Below are 26024 nucleotides of genomic sequence, written 5' to 3' on the forward strand. Positions count from 1 at the left end.
AAGCCAGTGTTCTTTGCAACTCTGCTGTCCTGTCTAGGCCTTCTATTCATCAAGCTTTACAGGGGCACCCGGGTAGCTCAGTCGGTTACACGTCCAACTTCGGCTCAGGTCATTATCTCGAGGTTTGTAAGTTCAGGCCCTGCATCAGGCTCTGTGCTAACAACTAAAAGCGTAAAGCCTGATTTGGATTCTGTGTCTCCCTCTCTCTTTCTACCCCTTCCCCACTCACACTCTTGTCTCTCTCTCCCAAAAATAAATAAACATTTATTTAAAGATGTAAAAAAAAAGCTTTACTGAGATCTAAAATATATTCATTTTCCTTATTTTTAGAGAATATTCCCACTTACTTCCAGTCGTAATATTATCTGCCAATTCACACCCCAAATTGGACTTCAGAAGCAATCTTATTTGAATCGAAAGAGAGACACAGAATGTCACTATTGTTTCCTTAAGGAATGGGCTGCAGGAGATGGGCTCCTGGCTTCTTTGCTCTATTAGCAGAAACAATCCCATGGCCTTCAGGCCACACTTAGTGGGGTCCTCAGCTCTCTTCAGTTGGTCCCCAGTTAACCAGTCAGACCATTGAGAATTCTCCAGGCATCAGCAAAGCAAAGTGCCAGAAAATACTTCTGAAAACAACTTGATGTTGCCATTTTTAAGGATGGAAATAATTGTCATGGGGGAAACCCAGGCCTTCACTGCATCCTTTCCATTTATGTCAAGGTGAAATGTAGTGTCCATTGTGAGTCCCACCCAATGGGGGTGGGCTTTGTAAGGTCGCCACAGGCCCTGCTCACAACACTTACCTGGACCTGTTAAGACGCAGGGGAATAAACACAGCTCACTCTTACATGAGCTTTTCATCTCAAAGTTAAGTAAAGGATAAAATCTAAAGTGGAGGGGCAGCTGGGTGGCTCAGTCGGTTTAGTGTTCAACTTCAGCCCAGGTCATGATCTCACGGTTTGCGGGTTCAAGCCCCACATTGTGCTGTCAGCACACTGTCTCTCTCAAAAAATAAAACACAGTAAAAAAAAATGTTTTTTAATCTAGAATGGAAACAGTTTCATGTAGCAATTTATTTTGTCCTCATGACCGATCTATAGGATGGCACTTACCCCATCTTGTAAATGAGAATGCTAAAAATCAGACAGTCCCCCCAGTGCACATCTTACCTGGGCCACCAACCATCACAACCTTCCTACTAGGCTATTATGGAACAGGCAAAAAACAGCTTAGGAGAAGCAGGAATCCAAATAAACAGAATGCTCCTTCAACGACACCACAGTAGCTAATGTGGAAAATAGTATTCTGAAGGCACTGCACAATCCTAGTCACGTCTAAATTAAAATTTAAGTTATCCAATCGTTTTCATCTAAAATCCAGTGTATTTCACTTGAGTAATCCATCTGTGGCATATAGGGTAACTCCCAAGTCAAAGCAAATTGCCATCAAATCTGGGCCAACAGAGGCTTACTACTTTTCATGTACTGTTTCCTAGGGAATAAAGTTGTATCACAGAATTAATTCCCAATCCCGAACCAAATCCATGCAGGGGCTGAGGCTAGGCAATGAGCTTAGATATGGCTTAACTACGCACTTTGCATAGACTATCTAAGAGAGACAGTCCGTGTAAGATAATTAACACAGTGCCTGGGTCACCCACAAAAAAGGGCTCATCAAATGGCAATTATTACTAATGACGTTTTAAATGCAATTAAACTGACACATAGCCTAATATCAGAAGTCTGATTGTAAGAAAAATAATTTAAGTGTAGACAATATTCAAATAGGTGTAGGTGAGGTTTTCCCAGACAAAGAAAGGTAAGGCTGGACACACACATTCAGCACTTGGAAAGTCCCGAGCCTTCTACATGACAAAGATCCTTTGGTTTCTGAAGTCACGAATGGCTGAACCTCACGACAAGCCCCCCCCCAATGTTGGTGAGCCCACCCCATTGTGAAGCCTGACCCCCAAACGAGGCCACTGCTTTCATATATCTTGGAGTCCTCGAAAGACTTCATTCAGAAGAAATGCGTGATTATTAAGTTTATTTGTACTATTTTTATTGGCAGACCTTCTTTTTCTTCCCACCACTATATCAACATTCACCTCCAAATGCAATTTGGAATTACACAAAATAGAAAATAATCTTTTCATGTGCTCAGATAGGTAGATACTATTCTAGATAAAAGCACAGCATCTAAGTGGCAGATTACAATGTCCTTCTATCCTCGCAAATAAGCACAGAACTCAAATAGTCAGCGTCTTTGCTGAGAAAGGTACTGTCTCTTCACCCTCTCAAAAGTGTGCAGATCTCAGTCTTTCTGGGAGTGGTTACAGCAAGCTCCAAAGGAATGTATTCCTTCTTCATAAAATCCTTTCCTTCTCTGAAGCCCGCTTCCAAATAAAGTGCGCTCCAAAGGCCAATGCATCTTACAAAAGAGTTAAGGAGCTAATGACCGACAAGTGTTTGTACCAAACGTTCAAATATATACACAAATCTATATAAACAAAAAAATTACCTTTTATCTCTCTCCCGGAGACACAACAGCAGCAGATTATTATAATCAGAACAATGATCAGGATCAAAAGCAATGAAAATGATACTGCAAGCAGAATTATGGCCCAGGTAGGCAATGATGTACCTGCTTTATCAATACTGCCTATAAAGTTGAGAGGAGAAAAAAAAATTTATTTAGTGATGCTTGCTACCGTCTAGGGTTCGTAATCACTATTTCTGCCACCCTGTAAGTTAGATTCTGTTTTCCAATAATATTATAACCATTTGGCCACTACAGCTGGGTGTCATAGGTCAACTTCTCTTCAGTGTGCTCAGATATTCAATAGTCTACAGGATCTTCCATTACAATACTTACTGCTGCCAATAAGCACCTGCTGAGTAACACGGTCCCAGTATTTGTCAGTTAGCGCCTCTATTGTTCTTAGAGGTAGAGTAGACAGCACAGGAAGACCGCTCCCAAGTGGGAGGAGTGATTACCTCACCCCAACATCCTCTATTTCGCCATGGAATACTTACTAGGCAGCTACTACCAGACAAGACTGCAAGACCAGCATTTGGTTCTCCCTTCCGCGTTGCCACCCATCAAGGGTCCAGAGCCCAGAGAAAACGAGGCCAAACTGAAGAAGAGTCACGTCTAAGGGATGGTACTGCAAGGGCCTTCAGCCCCAGCCCACCCACACCCCGCCCACAGACTTCATTCCTCATCTGCACATTGCTGTTTTCCATGGCTCTTTGGGAGGCACCGCCCTTAATGTCTGCTTTGCCCTCTTGTTGCATCCAGTAGTCACGGATTTGGGAAAGGGAACAGACAGGCAAGGTAGTGCCTGCAGAGAGTGAAAGGAAGAGGAGAGAAGGGAAGAGAGAAGAAAAGCCACTTTGATGTAGTACAGCGCTGTCTTAGCCAGAACTGTTCAACATGCTTCGCACAGTTCTCTAAATTCAAATTAAATTAACCAGAATTATATACAATTAAATACTCAGCACCTCAGTCACACTAGCCACATTTCAAGTGCTCAGTTCCCACAGGTGCAGAACATGGTCCTCACCACAGGAAGTCCCATTGGACAGCACCGTGCAGCCGTGGGTTAGAAGAACCATACCCACGTTCCGAAGAGAGCCCTTATCCGGCCGGCATTGCACTTGCCCCCCAAACCACATTGAGGTCAACCCGCATTTAAGTTGATCCGTTCCAATGTGAATTGCTCTTCAGTAAAGTCTGTCACTCAACCCTGAGTGCTTGGTTGGATTCTCATTGTAAATGAATGCTATTGTATTGAATGCAAGTCATTAGAAAAATACTAAAACGATAGACTTCCTATGAAGGAAGAGAGGGTTTGTTTTTAAATGAAGAGACTAAGGGCACCTGGGTGGCTCAGTTGGTTGAGCGTCCAACTTCAGCTCAGGTCATGGTCTCACGGTCCATGAATTTGAGCCCCTTGTCAGGCTCTGTGCTGACAGCTCAGAGCCTGGAGCCTGATTCGGATTCTGTGTCTCCCTCTGTCTCTGCCCCTCTGCCACTCATGTTCTGTCTCTCTCAAAAACTAAATAAACATTTTTAAAAAATTTAAATCAACAGACTTTCTAGCACTTTGGAACCAGAGGTTATAGTGGGAAAACAGTTCTTGGGTGTTCTTAGAATTTTCCATGAAAATTGACCTTGAAATCATAATTTGCTAATCCTGTGTCAAAGTTAAATGCTCAGACAACCTTACAGGAATGGTTAGAGATGATCACTAATGCCCTAGTTTCTACAATCATCAACCACCTGGATTCTGACTCATGGACAAGAAAGGATTCCACTGCAAAATAATACATGGACTGATCTCGAAGCACATGCTAAGATTCAGAGAACTCGGTGCTTTGAAGAATTACATAATATAAAAAGGTACTTGTTTTCTGCTCTCTGTGCAAAGCCTCTCCGCATTACCTGTGATGGTTTTTTAAATTTCCTTTTTTTTATACATCTCCCATTCATTGCCACCATAAATGTTTGTGAAATTGGCAGCTTTCACCTTCAGTTCTTCTTACACATTTGCTACTATCTAAACTAAACTTAGTCTCCTCAAGGTCGAGGACTATGTCTTATTTTTCTTATACCCCAAGCACCTGGTACATATTGGGCACATTGGATGGATGGATGGATGGATGGATGGATGGATGGATTGAAGGATGGATGGAAGGATGGAGGGAAGGGAGGGAGGGAGGGAGGGAGGAAGGAAGGAAGGAAGGAAGGAAGGAAGGAAGGAAGGAAGGAAGGGTGGATGATGTATCTCCACATGACCCATCATTTTTCTGAGATGAATTGAGACAGATAGGGATAGAAAAGAATTCCCCAGAAAAGGCAGAGTTGGTAGGGGCAGAATTCTACCCTTCTCATACCACCCCTCCTCAGCCCCAGAATTGGAGCTTTAAAACAATCCAGTGTCTTGCCACCCAGGGAGTAATACAGATTGTCCACCTGCTGCACCGAGAGCAAAATCCCAAGCATCACCTGGCATGCTTGTTGCACATGCATATGCAGAGCCTGCCTCCAGTGGTGCCAAGTCAGGGGGTCTGCAATGGCACCCAGGTGATTCTGATACAGGTGGTTGGTGACCCACACTTTGAAAATACCAAAATGCAAACACTTCCCAAGCAACCTGCCACACAACAGGATGCTCCAGCTTATGGATGTGATAAAAATAAAAATAATAACAGTAATAAGTCCAAAACCACATTTATGATCATCACAATCTGGAGTTTAAACTCAGAGCACCATGAGGAAACTTTGCAACTGACAAAGAGCTTTGGGCTTCATGTCAGTGCATCCAGTGAAATCTCATGGCCACTGTTTACTTGTGTTCTACTGGCCACTGGCTCACTCGTCCACAGGTCCTGCTCCCTTCCCCCAGGCTGGTCAGAGACTCGGGATGCATGTCAAAGTGCTGAGAACACTGTAGGGTACAACACACACATTCGAGATTGCTGACATCATTCTAAATCAGTATGATGAACTGTTTACAAATTGAAGTTTTCAAATATTAGCTTTCTTAAGGGAGCCAGCTGGGGTTAAGCATGAAGATCTGGCTCAATATTCAAGAGATGGTGGGGGGGGGGGCACCTGGGTGGCTCAGTCAGTTAAGCACTCGACTCTTGATCTCAACTCAGGTCTTGATCTCAGGGTCGTTAGTTCAAGCCCCGCGTTCAAGCTCCATGTCTGGCCCGGAGCCTATTTGAAACATTCAAGAGATAGGCTTGAAATTCACACTGGTGAAGTCAACACACATTTGCTGACTTGCCCCAAACATTCCCTATCAGGGCATTTTCCTCCCCTACTGGAGAAAATGGCCAGTCTGCCAAGCTTCTGTCAACCAAGTCTTGACCGTGACAACCTTTCCTCTGATCTAGCACAGAAATAGCTGCCTATCCCTCAGGAAGGACTTATTTAAAGGAAGAGAAGGGCTACCCTGCTGGGTACTGTGATCTCACTCACTCTCTTATCTCTTAATTTAACCACCGCGCTCAGCAAAGTGTTGCCTGCGCTCACCTAAAAGCCCCAAACTCTCACCAAAACAGCGACTGGTATCAGGAGGCACACGGCTCGTTCTTTTGCTTCTTATATGCTGTGACCACCCTCCACTGGGGGTCAAATCTCCCCTGGGGTTTCACACCGAGGGAAGACTTTCGCTCTCCCTCTAGTCCAGTGGGGCCCCCCAGACAGCATGGTGTATGTGCCACAAAGGGGGGGTAATTTGGTACTGGAGCTACACAGAAGAACTTTTCCTATGTGAATAACAATTTTTAATTTATCATATATGACATACATATGAATGCACACAGGCATATATATCATAGACGTCTTAGTGTGACGCTTTTTAAATGGTACATTTACAGTGGATTGGAAGAAAAGTTAATAATGGTCATCTACTGATGGAAAGCATGATTGCGGGCAGAAAGCACAGCATCTTGGTATGACCTTGTCCATAATCCTCCATTGTACAGATAAGACACGTGGAACAAAGACACTCAGTGAACGCTGGACAACAGAAAACCAGGCTCGGTTCTGTTTCTCAGAACAGGAGAAAACCCGGTGCTGTGACTCTTGTCTGTTTGTGTTGTGTGTCCAATTTGGAAGAATCCTTCTGGGAAGCTGCAGCCCAGGTCTTACGGGAAATGGGGAGTCCAGGTAGGTGCTGGACCCTGACGTATGTCCTAGCAAAGGATGTGGATGTGATCGGTTCAAGGTGAACGACAGAGTTGCTGGAAAGGATGCACATGTGCACCTCGTGACCAAGGAAGACCATGTCCAAGTTGAGCACTGCTTGCCTTCAGCCCTACGTTCCCTCACACAACTGTGCATGTCACGGCCACAATCCTGAATTTCCTGTGCACCTTTAATCTCAGCTTCAAGGCTGTCCTTTACCCATCTGCGCAGAAGAGGAAGACAGTTCTTCCCAGATGCTCTCACAGAAATGCTCTGGGTTTTAAAAGGGCCTATAGGGGTGCCTGGGTGGCGCAGTCGGTTAAGCATCCGACTTCAACTCAGGTCACGATCTCGAGGTCCGTGAGTTCGAGCCCCATGTCGGGCTCTGGGCTGATGGCTCAGAGCCTGAAGCCTGTTTCCGATTCTGTGTCTCCCTCTCTCTCTGCCCCTCCCCCATTCATGCTCTGTCTCTCGCTGTCCCAAAAATAAATAAACGTTGAAAAAATAAAAAAATTAAAAAAAAAATAAATAAAAGGGCCTATATAATTTCTCGAAACCAATTGGATCGATACAAAATGTCACCAGCGGCATGTGAAAAGGTGCTCCTCTGCTGACTGGAAGGGACACAGGAGATCTCTGAATCAATGAGACGAGTGATAAAAGCTGCCCCCCTCTCCTGCCCTTGGGCTCTGCAGCAGGGACTGTCCTGAGCACTTTAGACGTTTTAACCTGCTTACTTCTGACACCAATAACAATTGTGTGAGGTAGATATTATCATCTCTGTTTTACAGATGAGAAAATTGAGGCACAGAGAGGTTAAGTAACTTGCCTGAAGTCACACAGCAGGCAAGCTGGGAAACTGAGCCCAGGCTCTCTGGTGTCCACGTCTGTGTGGATAACAGCACTAATGAAGCTGGCTCAGGAGGCAAGGCCTTCAAGATTTCCCTGTGCAGGAGCCCCCAGTTCTGACTGCCCAGTGAACTGGGGCTTTCTCAAAAATGTCCATTTCCAGGCTCCGCACAAACCAACTACGTCAGAACCTTTGGGATGGGCCCTGAGCGTTCACCATGTGCGTCAAAGCTCCCGGAGGCCAACAGGCAGCCGGGAAAGAGAACTTCTGCTCTATGCTTCTGCTTCTCATTTAACAGGCAAGAAGACTAAGCTCCGAAGTCAGTGACTTGCTCAGAATCACATAGCGGGAGCCAGAGCTGTGACCCAGGACTGCCACTCCCGGCCGTCGAAATCACCACTCCCCACAAAACTAAGATTATAACCAGGAATCACTACACTCTACCGGGTGCTCCCCTGTCCCAACAATGTTGCTTTGTTGGAACGCCTCACTGGCCTGCACACCAAGCAAGAAAACAGAGGAAACCAGGCAGCTGGGCGCACAGAGGGCTGAGAGCGCTTATCTGAAGGGGGGTTGTGAGAGGGGCTCTCACTTTCGGCCGTCCGTGTGTCTGCAATGCGGTGTTGCTTCTGGAATCGAGAAAATCGATCTTTAAAAAAAAAAAAAAAATTAGCAGTATCCTTTTCAGGATGCTTCTCTTTCAGGAGTCAGTGAGTGTTTTATTTGGCTTGAACTAATTACAGGCTTCCTAAACGGCCATTGTCATTCTTGCCACGACTTACAGGGACTATTCCAGAAGTGAAGACTTCTTGCACTTTTAGGAGGAAATGGGTGGCAGGACTGATGCTTATCGATTCCTGAAGAAGCCTGCACAGCCCAGGCTTGCTGCTTCTGGGCTCTCCGGACCGCTGGCTGTGTTTCTGGAAGCCTCCCACGCACCAGCAGCCTGCGCTGTAATGAGGTCTTCAGCTACTAAAACTTGCATAAAATATACAACACGCAGCCAGCCGCCAGCTGCTCTGGATCTTGATGAATAATTTAGAAACAAATTACCCTTTTCCAAATGAGTCCCATAAAGTAAGACTCATTGCAAGGCGCCCACTGGGCTTCCCTTTGAGGCTGCGGGGACCCCAGCTGCCGTAACTAAGGCCTGACTCCCCCAGTCCCAGTTTACGAGGCCCTCAGCTGAATTAAACCTGATCAACGGAAATTAAGTGCTCCTTACCCTTCCCTACAAAAGAAAAGCTTTGCAGGCAAGCGAATCTCTAAAATCCATTTCTCTGGGGCATGATCCATCAGACCAGAGCTCTGTTGCAGTGTTACCTTGTTAAGATGTGCAGTTTCAACAGTCGATTTCATTGCATTTGGGGCTAATGGAACTTTCTTTTTTTTTTTTTTTTTAATCCTCCCTTTCAAAGCCTGGACCATACTTTATCATATTTAAATAGCTTCAAAGCAAGCTGGACTGGCTCCTTGGAGAAATGGCTGATTCCAGGTAGAAGAGGTGAAATGCATAGGGACTTCAGAACATCATCTTACTAGGCTGACTGCTCAAAAACTAAGGGCCATGTCAAAAAGGACACTGGACCAGCTGGAAGGGATTCCCACTAGCCAAATATGGAGCAACCTGAACATCAAAATGAATAATGACAGGAGCAGATAATAGTGTATTGGATAAAAAGGAGTCCATACTAAAACTGTTTAAAAAAACAAGGAAAAGGAAAAAAAGGCAAAAGAAGTCTTTTCTTTACAGAAGACCACCAACTAACAAATATAGAAAAATTATGGAGCCAGAAAATCATTCTTTTACAACCACCATAGAAGCAACAGATTTAGGCAATGACTTATTGATGAACACAAAAGCTATGAGGTGAAAGACTGCCAGGAAATGAGACATTCATACAGTATACGCTGATTATGTATTAATTATAAAGGAGAAAGGTATCATTACAACAGAGAAATCATTAGCCAAATGACCAAATTCATTACCAATGATAGAGAAAATCGGCATCATGTGCCCACATGACAATACCCATGGCTTGCCAAGAATATTTAGCCCCAAATCAAAATAGGTTTATATCAGGAAAGACAGAAAAGGTGAGGGAGCCATTCAAGAGTAAGGGAAGGAAACAATACACCTGACAGCCAAAGGCAATGCATGGTCTTTGACTGGATACTGGTTTGGAGAAGAAAATCACTATAAAGGATAATTGGGGAAATGCAAATATGGGCTGTATATTACATAATAGTATTGTGTCAGCATTATATTTCGTGATTGCTGACAACATCATGTGTGGTTAAGTAGAATGCCTTTGTTCTTATGATACACATGCCAAGGTATTTAGGTATTTATTTAACAGAAGCTCTCAAATGGCTCAGCCAAAGAAAAAGCTGAGAGAGGGGCAAACAGGACAAAATGTTAACATTTGTTGTATCTAAGCGAAGGCACACAGGTATTCATTGTACTGGTCTTGCAATTTTTCTAAAGGTTTTAGTTGTTCAAAATAATAAACTGGAGACAGAAAAGCAAGCTGGGTTTGAATTCTCGTTTTATCTTCTTATGTTGTCTTAGCAGAGAATAAGCCAAATTCCCTTGAATTTAATAAGCTAAAATAAATTAATCTTGACTTAAAACCAAAGAAACACAGATTTCGGTGTCCTTCGCCCTCAAAAGCATTGATAGTCACCAGATCCAGGTCAGAGATCTGCCAGCCCTGGATCTCCTTTCCCACTGGCACTGATAGAGCTGTTCCACGTGGATGGAGCATGATGTCTGGTTCCCAATGGGCCCCTCCACTCTATCTTCTACCTGACACATGTATTCACTTATGCTTTCGTTTCTGTTGTCTGCCTGGTCTCTGGGAGCATCTGAATCAGAGACAAGAGGCAAAGTTTTAGCAATGGTGGGACAAGCTTGTGCTCGTTGCACCAAGGACTAATCCCCACAGTGCAAAGCACAGAATTGTTGGTACTGACCACAGGTTAGTCTCTGACTGGCTTTTTATAGGTTCACGGAGACATCATCTGTGATGACGGGTTGACTTGTGTCCCCCTAAAATTCATGTGTTAAAGTACTAACCCCCAGTATTCCCAGAATGTAACCTTATTTGAAAACAGAGTATTGCAGATGCAATTTAGTTAAGATGAGGTTGTACTCGATAGGATGGGTCCCATAATCCAATATGAGTGGTGTTCTTATAAAAAAGGGAAATTTAGGGGTACCCAGGTGGCTCAGTTGGTTGAGCATCCAGCTTTTGGTTTTGGCTCAGGTCATGATGTCATAGTTCATGGGTTCAAGCTCTGCATCAGAATCTGTGCTGACGGTGTGGAGCCTGCTAGGAATTCTCTCTCTCTCTCTTTCTCCCCCCGCCCCCGCCCCCCCCCCACCTCTCTCTCTCCCTATCTCACTCTCTTTCTCAAAATAAATAAATTTTTAAAAAATTTTAAAGGGGAAATTTGGACACAGACAAGCACACAGAGAGCATCCTGTGAAGATGACAACAGAAGTCAGGTTGCTACTTCTACAAGCCAAGAAACACCAAAGACCACCAGCAAATACCAGAAGCTAAGAGAGAGGTCTAGAGATCATTCCCTTATGGTTCCTGGAAAGAACTAGGCCTACCAACACCTTGATCTCAGACATTCAGCCTCCAGAGCTGTGACATAACATATTTCTCTGGTATAAGCCACCCACTTTGTGGAACACTGTTACGGAAGCCATAGGACACTCTCCCATCCCCCCACGTGGCTGCCCACATGCCCACACAAGTGAAACGCAGAGCTGACAGGTGAGCAGATTCTGGAGACAGACCAGTAGGGCCATCTCTGCCATTTACTAGTTCTGCGGACACGGGCAAATTCCAAACCATACTATTTCCCTGTCACCTTGCCTCTGCAACAGAAGTAATAACAGGGTCCACTCATAGACCTGCTGTGCATGTTAATTCAGTTAACATCTGAGAAGCACTTAAAACAGAGCCTTTACTTGGCAAATGCTGTGTTTCTTCTTCTTCCTCCTCCTCTTCCTCCTCTTGCTCCTTCTCTTCCTCCACTTGCTCCTCCTCCTCTTCTCCTTCTCCTTCTTCCTCTTCTTCATCATCAATCTTTCTCTGGCTATAACTTTGTTCTGAACTTTGGAAGATCTCAAGTAAAGGTGTTTTTGTAGTGGGAAACTCTTTGCACCAAGAGAGAACCCCTACCTGGCTTCTAGGTCCTGCTCTGCCCCAGCCAGAGCACAGCACCTCTCTAGGCCTCCCTTTCAGTCCTCTTTTGCAAAATGAAAGACTGAAGGTTGATCTCCAGTCCTGGCCCCACGTTCTCTTCTTGTTCCAGGCTGACAGAGTTCAAGCAGGCTCTGCAGCCCTGTAGGCTGTGTGGTTAGAGTTTTTGGTATGCCAAGGACCCTACCGTAGGTTCTCTTGGGAATCTAAACTCTAAATTTATGTCATTTAGTTGAGTTTTTAGTTATATTTTTTAAAATATAAGACGTGGTGCCTTCAAATACACTGTGGATTTGTTGGGAGAAAGAAAGAAAGAAAGAAAGAAAGAAAGAAAGAAAGAAAGAAAGAAAGAAAGAAAGAAAGAAAGAAAGAAAGAAAGAAAGAAAGAAAGAAAGAAGAAAGAAAGAGAGAGAGAGAGAGAGAGAGAGAGAGAGAGAGAGAAAGAAAGAAAGAAAGAAAGAAAGAAAGAAAGAAAGAAAGAAAGAAAGAAAGAAAGAAAGAAAGAAACCATATGCTACTGAGATTGGAAGGAATCCAAGAGGGCCTGCACACCCTCCTCAAATATTAGAAGAGCTTGCCCCATACTGGCCATGAGGATGGGATCAAACTGGAACAACAGATAAAAGCTACAGAGAAACACTGACTTCAAGGGTTTATCTCTGAACCTGATGTGTTTTATGATAATTGTCAAGGTTCTTAATGGTTTCCATAAGGAAGTCAAAAATAAAAACACTTGGGGCGCCTGGGTGGCTCAGTTGGTTAAGCCTCTGACTTCGGCTCAGGTCATGATCTGACAGTTCGTGGGTTCAAGCCCCACGTCGGGTGCTGTGCTGACAGCTCAGAGCCTGGAGCCTGTTTCGGATTCTGTGTCTCCCTCTCTCTCTGCCCCTCCCCTGCTCATGCTCTGCCTCTCTCTCTCTCTTTCAAAACTAAACATTAAAAAAAAGAGAGACACTTGAAGATAAAATTTAAAAGCAAGTGGAATTGCGGCATCATTAAGCTGACATTAATTTGTCTCCATCACCATCCCTACCTAAAATCAAGGTCATCATACAATTCTCCTAGGCATTGTTGACTGAGAGCACCCCATATGAAATATAAGCATGCAACAATATTTTTATTTTATATAAAGCAAAAGGTCTTCACTTACCCAAAGGAGGCTGAACCACAGTAAGATTCACAGTTACAGACTTGTGGGCATGCAGCCCTTTCATGGTAGCCACACAAGTCAAAGTCCCGTTGCCCTGTGGTGTGAGAGTCAGGACGCTCACTGCACTTTGGGGATTGTTGGGCTCCAGAACAGAATGATAGCTCGAGTGGCTCACGGGAAGGCCGATATCCCAGGAAATACCTGGGGGCGGGATCCAGCCCCATGCGTGGCAAGTCACATTACAAGGTTCATCCTCCGCGACTACAAGGTTGCCTCCGGGAATGAGCAACGCCCCCATAACTAAAGAAGAAAAGAGAAATGTTCCAAAGGGGTGACCATACCTCTGTTGGTTTCAGATTGTCTTTAATTTTCCCCTTGGATCACATTTCACGAGAGCCATCTTCCCGAGGCCAAACTGGCTGTGTCTGTATCGAGAACCTTAACTCAGGTTTGACCTGTGTCTTTATTTAGACCTCCAGGTTCATGGAAGAAGGGGAGGTTGCTCACCAGAGAACATATAATTCCAGAGGAAATGAATACATAAAAATCAGGATCCAGGAGAATATGAATTCTATGGGAAAGAGAGGGCAAGTGTGCCTGCCAGAGTAGGCTACTCAGTCACTCAAGTGAAGTTGCAAAGTTGTCCTGGGCTCTCCTGGGAGCAAAAGCAAAAAGGGAAAAAAAAACCTTTATACATTCTTTCCATTGTCGGAGAACGTATCTCAGGGTCATGGGAAGCAAGTTGCTCCTGGCCTTTGGTCAGTCAGATTCATTTCATTTTATTTTGGGGGTCATACATTTCTAAACAGAACTTCCTATAGTATTTCCTTAAAATGTTTTTCCAGTTGCAAATGAATTCAAAATCAAATCTAATATAATTATAACAATAATTGCCCAAAATTATGTACCAGAATATAATAGATAAATTAAAAACCTTACGGTTTTTATGAATGGCCTACCTGCATATGTCAATGTTCACACTATAAACAACCTATACGAAAATAGGACTTGTGTGTGCTAATATTAATAAAATAACCTGAGGGTTGGCTCCAGTAAAGACACAGCCTTAGTGAAACATCCAAGCGTCCAAATTAAAATATCCTCCCTGTTGTATAATATAATGGGAAGAACACTGGACTAAGAATCAAAAACTCAGTCTTGGGGCACCTGAGTGGCTCAGTCAGTTAAGAAGCCAACTTTGGTTCAGGTCATGATCTCAAGGTCCATGAGTTTGAGCCCTGCGTCGGGCTCTGTGCTGACAGCTCGGAGCTGGGAGCCTGCTTCAGATTCTGTGTGTTTCTCTCTCTGCCCCTCCCCTGCTTGCGCTCTCCCTCTCTCTCAAAATAAAATAAATAAACATTAAAAAAAAACCCCTCAGTTCTCAGTCAAATTGCCCTCACCTGGGCAATCACTCTCTGTTTTTAAAGGTCAGATGAAACAATCCGACTAGATCAGTGGTTTTCAAATGTTTTTGTTTCAGGACTCTTAAAAATCACTGAGGACTCCAAAGACATTTTGTTTATGTTCTATCAATATTTACCATACTTGAGCGGCACCCGGCTGGTTCAGTCGATTAAGCATCTGACTCTTGATTTTGGCTCAGGTCATGCTTTCATGGTTCCTGAGTTCAAGGCCCACATCAGGTCTGTGCTGACAGAATGGAGCCTGCTTGGGATTCTCTCTCTCTCTCTCTCTCTCTCTCTCTCTCTACCTCTCTCTCTCTCTCTCTCTCTCTCCCCCCCTCTCTGCCCCTCCCCTGCTTGTACGCTCACTCTCTCCCTCTCTCAAAATAAATAAACTATAAAAAATATTTACCATACTTGAAATTAGAATATTTATTTTTAAAGATATTTAAAATAACAATGACAAATCACTACATGTCACGTGGATTACCATATTATGATGAAAAACACCTGTGTTTTTAACCCAACATAAATTATTGAGAAGAATATCATCGTTTTAGATTTCTGCAAATCTCTTTAACGTCTAGCTGGATTCTCCTATCTGGTTCTGCATTCAAGCTGTTGCAATATAGTCAATAAATGGCTTTACTGGAGTATATTTTTAAAACTGACTTCACATGGAGGTGCCTGGATGGCTCAGTTGGTTAAGCCTCCGACTTCAGCTCAGGTCATGATCTCACAGATCATGAGTTTGAGTCCCGCATTGAGCTCTGTGCTGACGGCTCAGAGCCTGGAGCTGCTTTGGATTCTGTGCCTCCCTCTCTCTCTGCCCCTCCCCTGCTCACTCTCTGCCTCTCAAAAGTGAATAAACGTTTAAAAAAAATTTTTTTTAACAAATAAATAAATCTGACCTCCCATGGATATATAGGTGAAACAGTGAGAAGGTTTTTCAAATAATCACGTATGTTCCTTGATATTGTACCAACACTTGGCAAGCAGTGATTTCTTACAGGGTAGTTGCACTGTGGAAACTGAAACTATATAAAGGAACTCTCATTCTCTTTGACATACAAACCCATCGCTCTATCTGGTGCTTTAATTGACCTTTCACTTTTGCATGACTTTGTATCATTATACATCAGTTATTGGGAAAGACATCCTGTGGGCACAAGTGAAATGAGTGTAGGAAAGGCAATTCACATGTTAGTATTATAATGGAAGCAGTCGTGACCTTACGGACCCTGAAGGTTCTAGGGGATGCCCAACAGTTCCCAAACTAGATGGGACTGGGTCAGCTCTGAAAGCTCTTCTTACTCTAAAATGTTAAATTTCCAACCATTCCTTTATATAATGGAAGCAGTCGTGACCTTACGGACCCTGAAGGTTCTAGGGGATGCCCAACAGTTCCCAAACTAGATGGGACTGGGTCAGCTCTGAAAGCTCTTCTTACTCTAAAATGTTAAATTTCCAACCATTCCTTTCCTCCATAGTCTCTCGGAGTAAGTAAAGCCTGTTTGCTAATGCAGGGATTACTGTAAATGCAACAATGCGAGGGAAATGGATTTGTTCCTTACATGTAAAGGGTTTTGTACTTATTCCTTCTTCTCCACTCACTGTTTCATTTGGTGGAGAGGTTTAAGATGACAGAAACTGGAAGGAGCGGTATTGCCTCAATTAATAAGGGACGATCTTGAACTCAAGTCTACTGGCCCTCGAAATACAAGGGGTCTAGAATTTGGTGTGTGATTTAATGGGCAGACTTGGCAATGGATGGACAAATGCAACAACCGGAAGCATTTCCTTTTTCTACACATATTTGTGATTCAACTTTTCCCACTGGCTTTCACAAAGCTTATCGCATAGCGCAGTGAACACTCTATACAAAGGTGATGACTGTAGCATTCACACAGATCTAAGATGACTCTAGAGGGAGCTATGTAAGCTCTCTTTTTCTTGCTGATACATGAGCTGGAAAAAATAAATCTTCAGCTAAACCATTTTAAAAATAACATGGATGTTTCCTCTTTCTTCAAGATGTCTTTTCCCTTGAAAAAGATCCTGTTGCTTAGAGAACATTTGTTCCTCTGGGAACAAAGGGCCATTCAGACCACTGGAACCCAGGTAATACGACCAAGTTCGGTGCCCGGTCTATGGGTTCCTTCCACATGACCTTGGGAAAGAATTTATCATCCCAAATGCTTAATCTTCCATGTGTATCAAAACTAAAAGCTATGGTAATTGCCAACGGACAAAAATGCATGTTTAGGCACAGATAACTTGATAGATGTGGAGCTTTGAGCAAAGCTGCTATAAAAACACATGGATCTATGAATTTGATGTGCCATGAACATATCAATTAAGTCAGGCCTTTGGCCCTGTGTCCTGGATCCAGGTGTCCCCCTCCTCTCTCATTTCCCCCCTTGGTCTAGCATCCCCAAACCTTCGAAGCACAGAAGGGCACCTCAACATGGAGTCATCTGTACAGGCTTTGCTCTTTCTCTATCTCCCCTCCCAATTCAAACCGGAACTTGTCTCCCTCACAGCACCTGGCAGCATCTCCAGGCCACTCATGTTATCCCTGCATGTGCATGGTCTACTCTTCCCGGGAGGTCCTTGAGGACAGGACTCTGTCTTCTTCTATCCATCTTTGAGGGCACTTCCAGATGCCCAACACAATGGTGTGCTCCTATCGGGGATGCGATTGGCTATACGGAGATGGCCATGACCCAAGTGCTGTTGTAAAGACTTTATTGGACCTACACCGTTGATCCCACAACAACCCTCTGATGAGGAAACTAGGGCACAAAGTCATTAAATAACGGCCAAGGTCACACAGTTAGCAAGTGATACAGCTGGAATCTGAACCTGGCATTCAGGCTCCCAAGCCTGCATTATGAACCACTAGCCCACGCTGGCTCCCAGCTCCATGTGCGATAAATTGAATCAAACAGGACTTTGGGGTCTTCAAGCCATCGTCAGTCACTGCTTCGTCTGACCCTCACAGTACACCTGTGAGGTGGGGCGGGGGAGCCTTATCCTTCTTTTAAAGATGAAGACGTCGGGCCACCTCAGGAGTCACTAAGTTGGTAACTGATGACAGCGAACCCAGAACTCGTGTCTTTGATTCCATTTTTCCTGTGTTCTTTCCCCTATGCCACAAATCATTATGGTAAGAATCTGGTCATGCAAACTAAGCCAATAATCCAGGTAGTCTCATAAAAATCACTATTTTGAAAATATCATTGGGGCGCCTGGGTGGCGCAGGCGGTTAAGCGTCCGACTTCAGCCAGGTCACGATCTCGCGGTCCGGGAGTTCGAGCCCCGCGTCGGGCTCTGGGCTGATGGCTCAGAGCCTGGAGCCTGCTTCCGATTCTGTGTCTCCCTCTCTCTCTGCCCCTCCCCCGTTCATGCTCTGTCTCTCTCTGTCCCAAAAATAAAAATAAACGTTGGAAAAAAAAAATTAAAAAAAAAAAAAAAGAAAATATCATTAAGCCGTATAAAATTAAAGACACATAAAAGTAAAGGGACAACATTTTGGCTAAGTAAAAAAAAAAAAAAAAAAAAATCAAGTAGAAATAGGTAGACCTGTATTCCTACCAAATGTTATCAAACTGGATTTGATGCAACATTAACACAGATCAAATGTTTGGAAATTTCTCCTAGACAAGCCAATAAATAGACATAAGAAAAAATTTCAAAATACGACGTGGTTTTCTTAAGAAACGCTGCCACAGAAATCAGGAGCTCAACTAGCTCCAATGCATCTACAAATACCATATAATTGCATTTTAAGAATTGCAAAGTGATTAAACTTTGATAAAGATTTCTGAATTCTTGTAAAGCATCCTTTTATTTTTCTTTTCACTACATACCATGATTTAGAGCATCTCAAAATTACCTCTGAAAATGAAAAATAAACTATCCCTTGTGATAAATTTCGCTTACTCTTTACCCTAAAATGTTTGGTATGGTTAGTGAACACCCACCTTTGACTACAAGAACCGCTGGGGGCGGGAAAGAGTAAAGGATTGGGAGAACTCAACTGGAAAGAGGAAAAGGGTAAAAAAATCATGATTCAAAGTGCATACGTGACATAAGGAGAGGAAAAAGCAGCACGTATATAGAACACCAGAGAAACGGCAGTGATGGGCAACTATTCCTAAATCAAAGAGCAGTGGCCACAACCGGCCTGGGAGAATCTGGGGTATATGTCCACAAAAGCTCTCGGTGGGATAGCGATGGGAAAGTGATAAGACCTGTCTTTAAGAGTCTTAGTGAAAGAAAAGAGAAAGGAAAGAAGAGATGAGGTAGGGGAAACAGAAAGAAGGGCAGAAAGAGGTTCGGTGAAGAATTGGGGTAAGAAACAGCAAACAAAAGAACAATAGGCATTCATACTTCTAAGCCTAACACGCTGAGGGCAGACCCTGGATGCATGCGGGGTCCTCCTGTGCCCCTGGCATCCAACCCAGCCGCCTCCACCTGCTCCGCTCAGAGCCACCTGTGCACCCACCTTGCACTGAAAGGAAAGCGGATGCATCGCGGTCACTGTTCTGGAGGCTGCACTTGATGTGCCCCGCGTCACGGAGCTGCACATCATGGATTATCATCTCAGAGATGGAGTTGCCGCCCTCTTGGTAGCTCGCAGAGGTAAAGCGGTCGTTGGTGATGATGGGCTCTGAGGGCGTGATGCTCAGAACCACCGTGCCATTCAGAGCCCACATGATGAGCTTCCAGCCCTGTGAGACCGTGCAGTTGAAGCGAGCCTCCGAGCCCTCCAGCACCGTTGCGTTCTTGGGACCTTCTATGATTTGATAGCTGGATCCAGAAGCTGGAAGGCAACCGGTGTTTCAAGGCGGTAAGTGAACAAATCTGTGTAAGTCTAAGGTAGGGTTTAACCCTTCTGTATCCACCAGCCGTGGCCTCTGGATGGCCAGTGGCTCAGACCCCATGTCTTCCTGGTCCCAACACCATGTCTCCCCAGTGGACAGGAAGCCACCCATCCCTCCTTTCCATCCGCTCCCTCCACATCTCAAAGCACCTCCCAGCAAGACTGCTCCTCTACCTCCAGAGCGATGTTACCTTGATCCCAGCCTGGCCCCGAGAGCTCCCGGGTCTATTTGAGACAAGTTTTCACCTTCCCCATGAAACGAGAGTTATCCTCCAAGGAAGTTAAGCAGGGTCTTTGATTTCCACCCCTGTGGAAATCCCAGGGCTCAGAGGGGAAGGTGGAAAACAGTCTCTCTTAGACATGAAGAGAATGGGGACCCCATCATGCTGAGATCATAGCCCACTGCATGCCCCTGCACCCTTACAGCCCCCAGATGGGATCCTTAGGACAGTGTCAAGGGCTGGAGGATAAACAAGGTTGAGAGAGAAGGAATCCAGATGGAGAGAGACAAACGTTGCATCTGAGTACACGGTCGTGGAGTAATAGGTAAGCCAGTCGCCAAGTATCAAGAGAACTGTACTATCATTGATTCCATGCCTCTCCTCTTAAGGACCAGAAGAGACACGGGTGGGGAAATACAAAGAGGGAAAACAGGCAGAAGGATAGGGGAGTGGGTTCCCGTAATGATGAGAACGATCAAGCAATGCATCTGGCAGGCTGGTAAAAAAAAATCCCACCATATCTAGTGTTGGGTTCAAAACTCCAGCAGACAGGCAGGTGGCTCAAAAGCAGAAGCCCATGGACTGTCAGGTGGGGCTCCTGGCTCGCGGGGCAAATTATCTCAACTTCTCCATGTCCCACTCGCCTCAGCCACAGAACAAGGGCACTGGCACCACAGTGGATTGTTTCAAAAACCAAATATGACAGTCCATGTCAAGCCCTAAACGTGACCCTCAAACACTCAGTAAACATTCATGAGCATATAACCTGCAAGAAGGAATGTGTTGATTTTGTAAGACAAGCCAAGAGTGGTGTAGATTTAAGTAGAATTGTTTCTTTCACACTTTCCACAACATTCAACCCTTGGCTCCCCAGATGCACCATAATGCTGGTTTTACCTGGAGTGACAACCTGTTTTCTTTTTTAAGTTCATGTATTTATTTCGAGAGGCAGAGAGAGAGTAAATGCGAGTGGAGAAGGGCAGAGAGAGAAGGAGACACAATCCCAAGCAGGCTCTGTCCTATCAGCGCAGAGCCCGATGCGGGGCTCGATCTCATGAACCTGAAATCATGACCTGAGCCAAAATCAAGAGTCAGATGCTTAACCAACTGAGCCACCCCGGTGACCCTGGAGTGACAATTTCTAACTGGTCTTCCACACAGTGGACCTCAAGGGCTCTCCAGCTCACATGAAAGGAATCACGATAACAGGGGATGAAGCATGTTCGGCACTGGAAGAACTCAAGAAAAATCTTTTGTCCATTTAGGACAGATGTTCTAATCCCCTTAGAGGAGCCAACTGGCAGCCAGGGTTTTTAAGAGCTTCCCATGTTTGTAATAATAATTCGATATAGGGAGGACGGCAGCCCGCACCCGGCCTGAGGAAGGGGAGGAGGGAGGATGAGGAGGGTGAGCAGCCTGTGCCCCACCTGAGGACCAGGACAAGGAAGAGGAGGGCTGGGAACCCTTGCATTGAAATATAATCATCAGGAGAAGAGCCTAGATGGCGGAACAGCATGGAAGTTTTTTGTGTGTCTCACGCCCATGAAATACAGCCAGACCAACACTAAACCATCCTACACACCTAGAAAACTGACTGGAGGATTAATACAACAATCTGCCCAACCTGAACCACAGAACTCAGCAGGTACGTGGCGCGGAGAGGTGAACGTGGGGAGAGAGAAGCCGGCAGCGGGCAGGAAGCCACCTTTGCAGGCAGGGAGAGGACAGAGACTGGGAGGGGGAGGGGGGCAGAGAATACGGAAAAAGCACCCCTCCCCAAAAGCAGCTGGAGAGAAAGTGGAAAATTGGAAACGGCCGCGGGGACTAAACTAAAAAAGGAGAAAGGAGAAGGGAGAGGGTTTAAATTCCATTAAGACTGTAAACAAGGGGAGTGCAAAGGCTGCAACCCCGCAGCGCCCTACCTGGCGGTGCTCTGGTGGGAAGGGCGAATCCCCAGGAGCAGAGTGGGGTCCGGGAGGTTCTCGGGCCACAGGGGGAAAAGCAGTTCCACTGCTGGAAGGACATTTGGTGGAGACCTTTGAAGCCACCTGGTCCCAGAAGACCCCAGAAAACGGCCAAATTCGCTGGTGCGGGAACAAGGTCGTTAAGGGTAAAGCCTGGTGCCAGATGTGTGTTGTGATCTTCCACAATCCCTGAAATGCTGCTGTTACACTATCTCGCGAACTTTTTCTGGGGCAGGCTGGCACCTGGCCGCAGTCTCGGGACACCGGCAACAGCAGGGTCCAGCGGGCGTTCCTGGCTGCAGCCGACATTTGGCTTGACCACTTGACCATGGCTCGGTGAGACCCTCCCGCAGACAGGCGGAGCGGGTCAAAGCCAGGGTCCTTTGGAAGTAAGGGTCCAGGGAAAACAGCCACATCTGGGACAAAACCCGGGAGAGAGGTACTGCTGGGGCCTGGTCACGGAGAGTGGAAAAGCGGGGAGTGGACGAGAGCTGAAGCCAGAGGACGGGGGCGCGATTGCTGATGGGAAGAACAGACCGGGTAGCTGGCTGGCGCCATTTTTACCACGGCCGCGCAGGCGCATACGCACCTACCAGCCCCGCAACACTCCACCCCAGTGAGCTGAGCAGCGCCATCTAGTGGCGAGCGGAGCTGTTGCGCGGAGCCCCGCCCAACTGGGCCAACCTCGATCTTCAAGAACACAAGTCTCACCACCTACTTAGTTTATGGGCTATAAAGAGATACATGGACTGACCTCTAGGGGAAAACGAAGCAATTTCAGTCCTACTTCAATCTGTTAGCAGGTCTATCTATTCAATTTTCTTTTTTTTCTTTTCTTTTACACTATTCTTTTTCTTGAATAGAGAAAGAGAAAAACTTCATTTTTATTTTCAATTTTTATTAAAAATATTTTTCTTTAACTGTTTTACTATATTTTTTATTTTTGTGTAATTTTTTTCAAATTCTTTCTTACTTCCATCGTCCATTTTAGTCTACTTCAGTGTATTCACCTTTTCAAATTTTCAAACGATTTCCTTGTTTTCTTTTTTCTTTTTCTTTTTCCTCTTTTTCATTTCTTTCCTTTTTCTTGAATGCAGAAAGTGAAAAACTTCATTTTTACTTTCAATTTCTGTGAAAAATAGTTCTATTTAATTTTTCTACTATATTTTTTGCTTTTATGTAAACTTTTTCAAATTCTATTTTACTTCCATCATTTCATTTTAGTCTACTACAGTGTATTCACTTTTTCAAAATTTCCAGCGAGTTCTTTTTTTCTCTCTTATTTCTCTTTTTCATTTCTTTTCTTTTTCTTGAATACAGAAAAAGAAAAAATTCATTGTTTTCAATGTTTATTTAAAATATTTTTCTTTAATTTTTTCCTACTATATTCTTTACTTTTGTGTAAATTTTTTCCAATTCTATTTTACCCCCATCATCTCATTTTAGCCCACTTCAGTGTATTCATTTTTTCAAATTCTCAAACGATTTCCTTTTTTTTCTTTCGCCCCCCCCCCACCTTTTTTTCTCTAATCTGTCAAACCACTTTCAACACCCAGACCAAAACACACCTAGGATCTAGCACCATCTATTCAATTTGTGTGTGTGTGTGTGTGTGTGTGTGTGTGTGTGTTTCATTTTAATATTTTTTTAACTTTAATTTTTTTAATTTCAATTTTTCTACCTCATTAATTCCTTTTCTCCCTTCAAAATGACAAAATGAAGGAATTCACCCCAAAAGAAAGAGCACAAAGAAACAACAGCCAGGGATTTAACCAACACAGATAAAAGCAAGATGTCTAAACCAGAATTTAGAATCATGATAACAAGAATACTAGCTGGAGTCGAAAATAGATTAGAATCCCTTTCTGCAGAGATAAAAGAAGTAAAAACTAGTCAGAATGAAATGAAAAATGCTATAACTGAGCTGCAATCACGGATGGATGCAGCGGCGGCAAGGATGGATGAGGCAGAACAGAGAATCAGCGATATGGAGGACAAACTTACAGAGAATAACGAAGCCGAGAAAAAGAGGGAGATTAAGGCAAAAGAGCACGATTTAAGAATTAGAGAAATCAGTACTCATGAAAAAGGAACAACATGAGAATAATAGGGGTCCCAGAAGAGGAAGAGAGAGAAATAGGGGTAGAAGGGTTATGTGAGCAAATCATAGCAGAAAACTCTCCTAACCTGGGGAAAGACACAGACATCAAAATCCAGGAAGTACCGAGGACCCCCATTAGATTCAACAAAAACCGACTATCAACAAGGCATATCAGAGTCAAATTCACAAAATACTCAGGCAAGGAGAGAATCATGAAAACAGCAAGGGAAATAAGTCCTTAACCAACAAGGGAAGACAGATCAGGTTTGCAGCAGACCTATCCACAGAAACTTGGCAGGCCAGAAAGGAGTGGCGGGATATATTCAGTGTGCTGAATCGGAAAAATAGGCAGCCAAGAATTCTTTATCCAGCAAGGCTGTCATTCAAAATAGAAGGAGAGATAAAAAGTTTCCCAGACAAACAAAAACTAAAGGAGTTTGTGACCACTAAACCAGCCCTGCAAGAAATTTTAAGGGGGACTCTCTTAGGGGAGAAAAGATGAAAAAATAAATAAATTATATATATATATATATATATATATATATATATATATATATATATATATCTCAAAAGCAACAAAGATTAGAAAAGACCAGAGAAAACACCAGAAACTCCAACTCTACAAGCATGATAATGGCAATAAATTCATATCTTTCAGTACTCACTCTAAACATCAATGGACTCAATGCTCCAATCAAAAGACATAGGGTAACAGAATGGATAAGAAAAGAAGATCCATCTATATGCTGTTTACAAGAGACCCAGTGTAGACCTAAAGACACCTTCAGATTGAAAGTAAGGGTATGGAGAACCATCTATCATGCTAATGGTCAACAAAAGAAAGCCAGAGTAACCATAGTTATAGCAGACAATCTAGAATTTAAAATAAAGACTGCATCAAGAGATGCAGAAGGGCATTATATCATATTCAAGGGGTCTATCCATCAAGAAGACCTAACAATTGTAAACATTTATGCACCAATGTGACAGCACCCAAATATATAAATCAATTAATCACAAACATAAAGAAACTCATCGATAGTAATACCATAATAGTAGGAGACTTCAACACTCCACTCACAACAATGGACAGATCATCTCATCAAAAAATCAACAAGGAAGCAACGGCTTTGAAGGACACACTGGACCAGATGGACTTAACAGATATATTCAGAACATTTCATCCTAAAGCAGCAGAATATACATTCTTCTCCAGTGCATATGGAACGTTATCCAGAATAGACCATATACTGGGACACAAATCAGCCCTAAGTAAGTACAAAAAGATCAAGTTCACATCATGCATATTTTCAGACCACAACGCTATGAAATTCAAAATCAAACACAAGAAAAAATTTGGAAAAGTAACAAATAGTTGGAGACTGAAGAACATCCTACTAAAGAATGAATGGGCTAATAACCAAGAAGTTAAAGAGGAAATTAAAAAGTATATGGATGTCACTGAATGCAAGTCAATGAAAATGATAACACCACAACCCAAAACCTCTGGGACGCAGCAAAGGCAGTCATAAGAGGAAAGTATATAGCAATCCAGGCCTTCCTAAAGAAGGAAGAAAGATCTCAGATACACATGTTAACCTTACACCTTAAAGACCTGGAAAAAGAACACCAAATAAAACCCAAAACCAGCAGAAGACAGGAAATAATAAAGATTAGAGCAGAAATTAATGCTATCAAAACCAAAAAAACAGTAGAACAGATCAATGAAACCAGAAGCTGGTTCTCTGAAAGAATTAACAAAATTGATAAACCACTAGCTAGTTTGATCCAAAAGAAAAAGGAAAGGACTCAAATAAATAAAATCAAGAATGAAAGAGGAGAGATCACAACCAACACAACAGAAATAAAAACAAGAAGAAGACAAGATTATGAGCAAGTATATGCCAATAAAAAGGTAATCTGGAAGAAATGGACAAATTCCTAGAAACATATATATTACCAAAACTGAAACAGGAAGAAATAGAAAATTTGAACAGACCCACAACCAGTAAGGAAATCGAATTAGTAATCAAAAATATGCCAAAAAGCAAGAGTCCAGGGCCAGATGGCTTTCCAGGGGAATTCTACCAAACATTTAAGGAAGAGTTAACACCTATTCTCTTGAAGCTGTTCCAAAAAATAGAAATGGAAGGAAAACTTCCAAACTCTTTCTATGAAGTCAGCATTAGCTTGATTCCAAAACCAGACAGAGACCCCACTAAAAAGGAGAACTAAGACCAATTTCCCTGATGAACATGGATGAAAAAACCTCAACAAGATATTAGCCAACTGGATCCAACAATACATTAAAAAAATTATTCACCACGACCAAGCGGGATTTATACTTGGGATGCAGGGTTGGTTCAATATCTGCAAAACAATTAACGTGATTCATCACATCAATAAAAGAAAGTATGAGAACCACATGATCCTCTCAATAGATGCAGAGAAAGCATTTGAAAAAAATACAACATCCATTCTTGATAAAAACCCTCAAAAAAGTAGGGATAGAAGGAGCATAC

General features: G+C 43.6%; 1 protein-coding gene across 8 annotated transcripts in view; it reads right to left on the minus strand.

Moving 5' to 3' along the window:
• The window catches only part of IGSF5 (immunoglobulin superfamily member 5), a 74041-nt gene that overhangs the window by 37085 nt on the left and 10932 nt on the right, over positions 1–26024 (minus strand). For 7 of the 8 annotated variants that reach the window (XM_019839363.3, XM_006935853.5, XM_019839362.3 and 4 more), the window contains 3 exons: positions 18839–19156; positions 12926–13225; positions 2524–2664 (listed from right to left, as the gene is read on the minus strand). In XM_019839363.3, coding sequence (XP_019694922.2) covers positions 2524–2664; positions 12926–13225; positions 18839–19156 — 759 coding nt within the window. The remainder of the gene's footprint in view (positions 1–2523; positions 2665–12925; positions 13226–18838; positions 19157–26024) is intronic. The other variant, XM_045036597.1, reaches the window with a different exon arrangement.

The sequence above is a fragment of the Felis catus genome, chromosome C2 (assembly GCF_018350175.1).
Source record: "Felis catus isolate Fca126 chromosome C2, F.catus_Fca126_mat1.0, whole genome shotgun sequence".
Classification (NCBI taxonomy): Eukaryota; Metazoa; Chordata; class Mammalia; order Carnivora; family Felidae; genus Felis; species Felis catus.